At 36.6% G+C, this 11,152-nt stretch overlaps 1 protein-coding gene across 1 annotated transcript; it reads right to left on the bottom strand.

Annotated features, from left to right (window-relative positions):
* Window positions 1-850: 850 nt before the first annotated feature.
* On the bottom strand, window positions 851-1,474 carry LOC133332026 (peptidoglycan-recognition protein LB-like). Its single transcript, XM_061540411.1, has 2 exons — window positions 1,137-1,474; window positions 851-1,059 (listed from the first exon to the last, which is right to left on the bottom strand). The coding sequence occupies exons 1-2, from the start codon at window positions 1,459-1,461 to the stop codon at window positions 851-853; spliced, it is 534 nt and encodes a 177-aa protein (XP_061396395.1). The 5' UTR covers window positions 1,462-1,474.
* Window positions 1,475-11,152: the final 9,678 nt, after the last annotated feature.

Raw genomic sequence — 11,152 nt, 5'->3', positions numbered from 1 at the left:
CTATATATATTCGCCTGTTAGGATACATAGGTAGAATCTACCCAAAGTGGTGAAGGGTATCATATAGTCGGCCCAGTCCGACTTTACTACTTTCCTTACTGGTTGGAATTGTTTCGCTGTTTCTTCTTGTGCAGTTTCCGCCTTTGTGTCCCGCTGATAGCTGATTTTTCCTTGCTCAATTCTTTCACAATCTTATCGGAGTCTTCAGTACTCCGGCATTCGAAGACGGTTATATTGGTCTTATTATCATCATCAGACACGGACTTGCTCTGTGGTTCTTAAACTCACATTCATTTTTTTTTGAAGGAAGCGTGCTTGTAGCGATACCCTCGTCTACAGATACCAATACCCCCACATCTGCAGCAGATGTTTGTTCACGATTGCAGGGTGAGTCTAAAATAATTTTCTTTAAAGTGTAAAAGTAAAGGTACGCATAACCTTTAAACTTTCGAAGTCGATTAGTCAAAAGTGGACTTATGTATGCCTATTTTACTTGTTGGAACTTTGATGTGTATGAAAGGAGCAGGTTTCCTCAATGGAACTTTTTTATAAGAAATAAAACACAATTCTTCTTCTTAGTTTAAATTTAATTGTCTTACAAAAATTCAAGCTCCACATTTTTTTCACATTTTTGCATATTCTATACTATACATAATTGTTCTCATCATGAATTATTTAATTAATTCATTGCCATGTTCTGCTTATGTTCATCTTATGCGAGATCTTAAATTACTTTTTCTTTTAAATTTATTTTACAATAAAATACAAAAATTATTATTTTTTTTAACTAATAGAATTATTTGGCTTGTCCTAATTAAATTTGAACTATGCGACCGAAAACATAACCATGTTATTTGATTTCATTTTCTGTGCTATTGGCGGTGGGTGAGAAGTGTTGCCAAGTTGAAATTTCATTGAAGAGACGATTGCCAGGACATTCGGTGTCCCGTACCTGGCGATGGCCCATTAATTTAAAATCGGGATCTATAAAGCCCTTGGCAACACCAAAATCAATTAAATCCTTGGCAGCCTTTAACATCTGGGGTGGTGGTAATTCACCTGCAAAAAATTAAATAAAATAAAATCGTAAATTTCAGAATTTTCCTTTTTTAGAAGGGAGATTATCATTAACTTACTTCTCCAATCTCCAATGAGACAAATGCCCACACTTTTATCATTGTATTTGGGTGCATGGGCACCAATCACATTAAATCCCCGGCCAATATAAATCATACCATCACCACCGATGGCAAAACTATAGCCAATGTCATTCCAACCATGGGTCAGCTGATGATAATCCTGCATTGAACGCATCGCTTTGCGACAATCTTCATTGGTGTAGCACGCTGCCGGTTGATACGAATGATGAATGATGACAAATGGTGCTGGACCCTTGAAATGTTCCACCAGTGTTGGGCTGCGTGCACCCCATTCGTCACGTGTTACCATTCCCGATTTCATTTGTTGGCTAAAACCTGCAAAGACGGAGAGTGATATAAATTATTTTCGTTGCTGTTATTTGTGTTATTTATGTCAAAACAAGTCATGATTTAATGTGACAGCATAAAAATACAGCGTCGGTACTTTACTTTGCGGATTTGCGGAATGATGCACATTATCTTTGGTGGTGAGCGATTTTTTTCGTATTTAAATTGAATAGATATGAAGGGATTTTTTATATATGTATGTAATAGCTGTATATTAGGGTGGGTAGGAATTATTATTGTGTTCGTAATACTTCGAACATAATTTTAGTATTGCTTAAGATTTGGTCTACGAAGTGTTTTAAGTTAGGGTTTAAAATCCCACATGCAACGCTGATGTGATGTGACGCACATGATGAGAAATTATTATTTTTTGTGCGGAGTTAATAATCCTAGTTTATATCACAGCCAGACATGTACTCCTTCGAAAGCCTTTGGCTCCCATAATACATTATCAGATTGGTTAGTTATTTTTTCCAAAGGCATTGACATAAAAAATTATGTATTCTGGGACAGGTTGAGTACGCCATTATCTCCTAAGTATACCCGCTAATGTGAAACCCGGAATGCCAAATTACAGTCACTTCGATTGGAATGTTTTTGGCTAAAAGCTATTTTTTCGATCGCTTTTTCCATAATCTACTCAATTTGCAAAAATCTTAATTTTAAATTTCATCTTGGAATACCGGACTAGTGAAGAAGCATCCAAGGTGATAGAAGAAGTGAGAAAGGATATTACCAAGATAACGACTCTAAATAAGTAGTTATCTGAGCAAAAATTCGAAAATTGGCCAGGATGAATTGTCCCAAGAATCCATTGACAAAGAACAGCTAAACTTGAGAAGAAAAAAATAATATGACAACAGTCAGAGGTAGGTAACGCAAAAGGTAGCCCAGAATCACTCCGGAGACGAATGATTGGTAATAGCATTAGAGTTGAGTTGTTTTGATCCGAACTTAGCTGGCTTTCGACAGAACACTTGTTCCAGAAGCCGAAGCCGAAGATTTCCAGGCTCTTATGCGCCGTTTTTCCAATTTGCAACTCATGGTTTATTCGATGGCGATATTTACCGATGGCGATATTTTTCTCTCAAACACTGCAAGAGTTGCCTCAACTTCTTGCGCAAGTACCCATTCTTCTGATCTATACACCAGCACGGTAGTATCAGCGTCTTGTAGAGTGTGAGTTTGGTTTGTTTCTAAACTGCTTCTATGACCATAGTCTGTTGGCCAGACCTATCCTTCTCCGAATTTCCAAACTGGTGTCATTAGTTTTTATCATGGCGGTACGGGGGTATTTAAAGCTGTAGTTTTCAAGTTCCGTTGTTGGTCCGAGTCTACTGGACGTCTTGCGTGTTGACACCATCAGCTTGATCTTCTCGCCATTTTCTGCCAGACCCACTTTAGCAATGTTCGACGCATAATTTCGATGTCATCGGCGTAGGCGAGTAACATGTGTTGTTTGGTGTACAGAGTGCTATTTCTGTTCACATTTGCCTCTCGTATGACCTTTTCCAGCAGGATGTTAAAAAGGTCACTATGTCTGAACCCCTGGTTCGGTATTAAAGGGGTTCGAGGTGCAATGTGTCGATGAGTTTTTTTGTGGGTCGTTTTCAGGATTTGGCGCAGAGTAAATATCAGGTATATGATGAATTTGCCAGGTCTGAAGCCGCATTGGTTAGAGTCAATAATGTCATTGACATTTGCTTCAGTCGTTCACACAGTACGCTGGATAGCACATTATGTGCGATGGGAAAGATACTAATTCCTCTATAGTTGGCACATATCGTCTTGTCTCCTTTTTCGTGTTCGGCACACAGGATGCTGAGGTTCCAGCCATTGAACATGAATTCCTTTAGCCAAATTGTACTAATCGGCTGGTGCATGCTCCTGACCACCGGCCTTGAATAGTTCGGCATCGGCACCTGTTGCTTTATTATTCTTCAGCCAATTGATTGGGCATGCATTCCTCTAGCCAGATTGTACTAATCAGCTGGTGTATGCTCCTGACTGCATCTGACGATCGGTTTTGAAGACTCCAGCATCAGCATATCCAGCTTAATGATTCTTCAGCCGATTGATTGCTTTTCTGACCTCATCTCAAATTGGTTCTCAGATATCTTCTTCACCGCCACTATTTTATACCAGAAGCTTTGGAAAATGCTCTTTCCATATCCTCAATACGCTACCTGTATCTGTCACAAGGTTTCCATCTTCATCTCGATTTCCCTCCGCTCACATTTTTCTTGTTCTTTCTTCTTTGTGGTTCGAACTAGTTCTATGGAACTATTCCGCAAAAGGAACAATCGGTACTACGCCCGGTTCCTTTGTGCATCTAGTTCCGATTGCTCCAATGGTTCATTTGGTACAATGACCAAAGAATTCATCGACAGAGGGCGCCAAAAGCTTGCTTATAAATCACGAAGCAGTTATAGACTCTTACGTAAAGCCCGGGGATCCTAAGAGGAATGCCCAGATTGTACGAAAGAGGAAGATAGGCAAGGGTCATTTCACTACTGAAACGAGCTCTTCTGCTCTGCAGTGATTGACGACATCAGTAGAGTTTGGAACATTTTGGAACGAACTAGTTCAAACGAACTATTCTGCAAAAGGAACGACCGGTACTAGCTTAGGGTCTGTTTACATCTCGTTGCAGTTAATTGAACGAACAGAAATATGGAACGAAATGAAGTGTAGTGAACCGAAAAGGATCGAAACACTTCAAGTGCAAGCTGAATGAAGAGATCCACAATGATGTCAAAGACGCAGTTAATAATAACAAGTGAAAAAGCGTTAAGTTCGGCCGGGTCGAACTTTGGATACCCTCCACCATATTATACTGACAGATACATACATGGGTATATAAAAGTGGACCTATGTTTATAATTTTTAGTGGAGAAATTTTGGTACCCAATAAGATCCCCATGTACCAAATTCTAGCGGATTCGGTTGAAAACCGCTCTCAAGAACCCTAAAATACCGAAAATTTGGGGATACCCTTATATGGGGGCTACCCGAAAAAAATGACATATATTTATAATTTTTAGTAGGGAGATTTGCTACCCAATAAGAACTCAATGTACCAAATTTCAGCGAATTCGGTCGAATTTTTAGTAGGGAGATTTGCTACCCAATAAGAACTCAATGTACCAAATTTCAGCGAATTCGGTCGAAAACTGCGATCAAAACCCCCCAAAATACCGCAAAATTGGGGGTACCCTTATATGGGGGCTATCCGAAAATATGAGTCCATATTTATAATTTTTAGTGCAGAGATTTGCTACCCAATAAGAACTCAATGTACAAAATTTTAGCGAATTCAGTTGAAAAACGCGCTCAAGAACCTCAAAATACCGAAAATTGGGGGGTACCCTTATATCGGAGCTATGCCTAAACGTGGACCGATATATCCCATCTTCGAACTTGACCTGCCTGCAGAAAAAAGGCGACTCTATGCAAAATTTTGGCGATCTATCTCAATTCGTTTAGATGCTAGAGTGATTACAACAGACAGACGGACATGGATAGATCGTCATAGAATTTTACGCTGATCAAGAATATATATACTTTATAGGGTCGGAAATGATTATTTCGATGAGTTACTAACGGAAAAACTAAATTAATATACCCTCCATACTATGGTGGAGGGTATAAAAATGTTGATCTCGCAAAATGGTCTTCCGAACAGGAAATTGTTTGTGAAGAAAAGGGAAGTCTTCCAAAGATTAATAATTATGATGGAACTATCCTTGTGATAGAATTAGACCAGTCTTCGATTGTCTGGTAAGTCATTCTGTGTAAACAACGTGTTCTTTTTCAATCGGGACTATCTAGTGGTTCAAGTTCGAAGTCTTTAAGAAGATGGTAGCAAACATTGTTTTCTCATGGGACCACCTTAAAGTCTACAGTTAAGATATGTTGTTAATAAAAGGAGTTCCCTTTGTTCCCACGAAAATTAGCGAGAGATATACTTTCAGCAATAAAAAAATTTACCCAGGGTCGGGACAAGGTTCTGTATTTGATTTTTACCAAACGAAAAACAACTGACCTAATTTCTATCAAAATCTGTGATAAACTGTTTTAGATTTTGTGCAGGAAAACTACTCTATCTTTGGTTATCAGTATCAACTTTCAAATGTATTCATTCATCTTACTATTGGGATTTCCATCGATTACTCACAGAACACCATGCTTAGCAGTGTAACAGTGTGTGTTTAAATTTATTTATCACTTAATGTTGAGTTCACATTTCTATTCCATTTTGTAGCCCTAGAAATGTTTGGCAAACAAAAACATGTAACTTTACTTAAACAAAATGAGATTTATTTCCTAAGCGCCAAGTTAATAAATCAATGGCTAAATTTAAATACTTCGTTAATCACCGCAATTATTTATCCATAAATAGTCAACACTTTCATAGTTGACATGACAAATGTTGTGTTCAAATTTATTGAAAAATATTTATCACTTAATGATGATCCCACACTTATTTTCTATTTATAGCCCTATAAATGTTTGGCTAACTAAAAATCAATTTAATATGTCAGAGGCTAAAAATAAACGGTGCGTTTGTGACCGACCGGTTAATATCCAACGATTATTTATCCATAAATAGTCAGAAGTTCCAATGTAGACATGTCAAACAAAAAAAAAAAAAAAAAAAAAAAACTAGTTTAACATCTGTGTCAGATTTCAAATGTTATGACTCATATAGGCAATTCCGTCTCCTATATGGGAATTTCATAGATAAGTCAGTCAAAATGAACTATTTATCAGAACTCCTACACACCTTTCCCTATAAGGTCTCTTAATATCGCAAAACATAGTTTCGCACATTTTATTACCGTCTGCCTGACAACATCTTCAGTTTGCAAAATGTATTAACTCATATTACTGTTGGGAATTCCATCAATTAGCAGATATTCTCCCACATATCTGCCCATTTCTAGATCAATAAATGTTCCGATACATTTTTATTTTTATTTCGTTCAATATTTTAAAAAATAAGCATTTCCATAAAAACTTTATATGACAAATATCTACGAACCAAAGCTGGGTTTATAAAAGCTATTGGCCAAACTACTAACTCACTGGGAATTTCCACACACACACCTTCCCTTGTAAGGCCTATAATTTTTTTGGCATATTACCAATGAATGTAGTTTGATCGATAAACAATTTTTGTTATCAAAAATTTCAAAAATGTTAGTTTTAGTGACAAATTAGTCACTTCAAAGTCTAAAAATAAATATCACGTTAATCATCGTCCGATGACTGTTTATACATAAAATGTTATGCGCAATGTTATAAAAAACTAGTGAAAAGTGCATTTAATTCGAATGGGCCGAACTTTGGCTAACCTCCACTATAGGTGTACACATATGTGCTGATAGATTGTAGTAAACCACAATGGTAGGATGGAACATGTGTGTAAAATCCCCAAGATACTGCAATTTAGAGGGTAAAGTGATATGAGGCAATCACCAACGTACACAGGATTATATTTCGGGGTTCAATATAAAAATTGTCGCTGAGGGAAACAAATTTGTATGCGTACTTCCTGGAGGCTATACCTAAAGCTGCAACAATATTGATTACATCATGTAAGAATTATCGACCATTTCGAGTTATCATTATATGAGGTGCTATGCATAATTGCGGATCGATATAGCTCAATTTCGAATCCAAGATTTTCGTGTTGTATCTCAATAATTTCCTTATCACTACATTTTAAATCGGTAGGTGTTTTATATAGGGTATGGGATATAAATGCCGGCCGATATAGTTTATTCTCGTTCCTGACGTTCTAGTTTTTTTTTATCTCGATATCCTCCGAAGATAGAATAATTAGAACAGATTGCTAAATCGACTAAATCGTCTTAAAATGCCATACTTTGTAAGGTATAACCTGACAATTTCGACTACAGAATACCCTCCATACTATGGTCGAATGCGGCTATACAGAGGCAAACCAAAAACGCGGAACAATTCAGTTAACTATTTTAATATAAACAAGTGAAAAAGCATTAAGTTTGGCCGGTCTGAACTTTGGATACCCTCCACCGTAGATATACTGACAGGTTCTTGAAATGAAAATATAGGGAACGTACCAAAAAGTGAACCTATGCCGACATTTCTACAAACCGATTATGTAAACCATAATGTACACAAAATACAAATTTCAGCAATTATTAATGGATAATTATACCCTCAGCCTTATGGCTGACGGTGAAAATGTACCTCATCGAAATGTTGGTTCTAGACCCCATATTTCTTTGGACCAAATCCGTTTCAAAAAAATTTAGATTTCATCCGAATTTTGCCCATCTTATTATTTCTTCCAAAGTTAGTTCAAGTTCGAAGATGGGGAATATCGGTCCATTCCTTCTGGAACCTCCACTAAATTCGGGCTATAGTTCATTAGCCAACGTTACATTCTAGTTGTTTATATCGATATCCTCCGCAGGTGCAATGATTACAACAGAGTCTTAGAAACAAATCCAAAACGCGCAACAAATCATATAACTATTTTCATATAAAAAAGAGGTATATATTTTGTTGGTAGATTTGTTACCGACTACAAAATATCAAAAAACTGCAAATTCGGTTGAAAAACGCTCTCAAGAACCCCAAAATACCGAAAATTGAGGGGTACCGTTATATGGGAGCTATGCCTTAACGTGGACCGATATATCCCATCTTCGAACTTGACCTGCCTGCAGACAAAAGCCAAACCTATGCAAAATTTCAGCACCCTATCTCAATTCCTTCCCAAACTCTAACTTTACAAGATTCTGATACTACCCGTGCTGTTATATGGATCTGAAGCATGGGTACTTGCGCAAGCAGATGAGGCTGTTTTTGGGGTATTTGAAAAAAAAAATTCTCCGAAAGATCTACTGGCCGATCTGCGTCGACGGTGAATATCGGCGTCGAATGAAATACGAGCTTTACAATTTATGCGCGGATATCGACATAGTCAGTCGTATTGAGTTGCAGCGACTACGGTGGCTAGGCCATGTTGTACCAATGAATGAGAATGCCCCAGCTCAAAACGCATATAAAAGCGAGCCTACTGATGGTTCCCGTAGAAGAGGATGGCCACGAATTAGGTGGAAAGACCAAGTAGAAAACAACATCTTGGAACGTGGTCTTTCAAATTGGAGGAGATCCGCACAAAACCGACGCGCTTCGAAATCTTTTTTAAGCTCGGCTTATGGAATAAGCGTTCTGTGACAAGCCAGCTAAGTAAGTATCTAAATTTCTTCAGAAGATAGCGTGATTACAACAGAGGGACGGACAGACGGACATGGCTAGATCGTCTTAGAATTTCACCCTGATCAAGAATATATATAATTTATATGGTCGGATGTGAATATTTCGATGAGTTACAAACGGAATGACAAAATTATGGGGGTTATATGGGGACTACTCCCCAAAGGGGCGAATATTAATATTTTTCAGGGAGATTTGTTACCAAATACGACTATTAAATACCAAATTCCTGCTGCCTGCAGGCAAAAAGCTCTATGTTAAATGTTGACCATCTATCTCAATTCGTTTAGAGGCTAGAGTGATTACAACAGACAGACGGACATGGTTAAATCGTCATAAAATCGGAAATGATTATTTCGATGAGTTACAAATGAAAAACAATATTAATATATCCTCATACTATGTGGAGGGAATAAAAAGGGGGCAATATGGGGACCAGGACCCCCTCTGGCTACGTCGTTGATGAGGACTACCCCCAAAAGCAGGTGAATATTAATATTTTTTGTCAGGGAGATTTGTTACCAAATACGGCTACAAAATACCAAATTTAAACGAATTCGGTTAAAAAACGCGTTCAAACCTCTCAAAATACCGAAAATTTGGGGGTACCTTCAACATGGACCTGTTTCTAAATATATCCCATATATCCCATATTAACGTAATATGCCCTTATACTTGGTGGGGGTATACAAATATCTGCAGCTGGAAAATGTTTCAAAAATATGGTCTCTTACTAAACCCTCAAAGGGATTCATCACGTTTATATAGTTCTAAATCTGGCAACTCTGATTGAATATTTAAGATAAATCTGTTGGAGTTGTATGAATATACTGTCGATCTTCTGTATTAAAATTTGGATATATAGGCCCACGTTTTGGTATAGCCCCTGTATAAGTTTGATAAGTTCTGACTCAACTTCCCCAGGTCATTCAAACATGTTTGCTGATCGTTACCACGGGCATCTCATCACTCTCCGCTGAGGGGACACCGAGTGCTGGTTGTTTTGCTCTCCTTGCTTGACATTTTCTCCCATCGGAATATGTATATCTATTAGTAAACGAGTAATTTGATAGTAATAACATATTTTTATAAAACTTTCAATGCAAAGCACAGATACTTGCGGTGAATTGCCATTTTAGTTTCATCTGGAAAAAATCGCTCGAACTGACTTTACAACTAATATTGAAAGTTCGTATACAGGTATTCGATACTATGGTATTGATGTTATAATTTTTATTTTATTATTATTTTTTTTTTATTTTTTATTGTTTTCATCTGTATTCCATAAAACTCAATTCAACCTGTTTTAGGAGGATATTGTCGCATATCCTCTTATTTCATATGTCTCGACATGTGCTAAATAAATGCAATAAATTCTATTAACATATGTAGAGTATCACATTTCCGTCTATCTACATATGTTTATTGATCACAAAAACATTTTACGCTTGTCACAACAAATCGTAACCGGATGCTATTCCATTATTAATTCAAATTTTATTTTTGTTTTGTTTTAATTAATCAAAACAGTTATTTTTAAATCTTAAAACAAAATGACAGATTAAATGATTGAATTGAAATTTATATTGTTTATTTATAGGCGAAACTATATTGTGTGGGACGGAACTACATAGAGGCGTTTATTGATTTCACTAAATTAAGCTATAAATTTTATTGTGTCTGACTGGCGGCGACTATTCATTTACGATATAACTACAAAACGGAATTCCCAATAGTCAAATGACTTGAATCAATTTTAAAGTTGACATTCATTGGCGATTGACCGACCGCTTATTAATGTGACATTAATATTTTATTGTATAAATTAGCGAAGTTTTTTGCCCTTTGGATATTATGAATGAATTTTTTTTTAGTTTGGATTTTATATGCAGACCACATCCATTTGATATAAATGGAAATAGTTTGCAAATAATTTATTGGAATTTGTTAATTTTTTTTTAGTTTTACTAAAAAGAGGATAACGGTATCTCCCAAATTTCGAAATTTTTTTAAGCCTGGGCAAGTTTTTCAAATTGGCTATAATTTTTTTGAAATCCTCATTCGATAGAAAATCTCTATACAAAAATTATTAATATTGTTTTAAGTTTTATGGTAGATCCCATATATTATTACCTATCATTATTCGGCATATTAGGTCTTTTGGGTACGTATTAACCGAAGTGGCTCCAATTTTATATTTTAGTTTCTCATTGGTTTTTCTTCCTTCAAAAAAATTACAATGACATTGGCCACCCTATAAAATTTCCGATCGTTTTAAGGTCTTTTGAATGGCCACCTCATGATGGAAGGTGCGGCCTTGCCGAATTTAATGAAGTTTTTGCTTGTGGGTATTTTAAAGATTTTGGTCGCAATTTCCTGGTTGTAGGACGGTG

The sequence above is a fragment of the Musca vetustissima genome, unplaced genomic scaffold (genome assembly GCF_032173495.1).
Source record: "Musca vetustissima isolate MV318-11 ecotype Yass unplaced genomic scaffold, APGP_CSIRO_Mvet_v1 utg2750, whole genome shotgun sequence".
In the NCBI taxonomy this organism is placed as follows: Eukaryota; Metazoa; Arthropoda; class Insecta; order Diptera; family Muscidae; genus Musca; species Musca vetustissima.
The sequence above is the reverse complement of the archived record's forward strand: the minus strand, read 5'-3'. Positions and strand labels throughout refer to the sequence as shown.

Coding starts and splice junctions, on each gene's coding strand:
- LOC133332026 (XM_061540411.1), bottom strand. CDS start 1,461: ATGAAATCGGGAATGGTAACACGTGACGAATGGGGTGCACGCAGCCCA. Junction 1,060..1,136: donor TCTCATTGGAGATTGGAGAA/GTAAGTTAATGA, acceptor AATTTTTTGCAG/GTGAATTACCACCACCCCAG.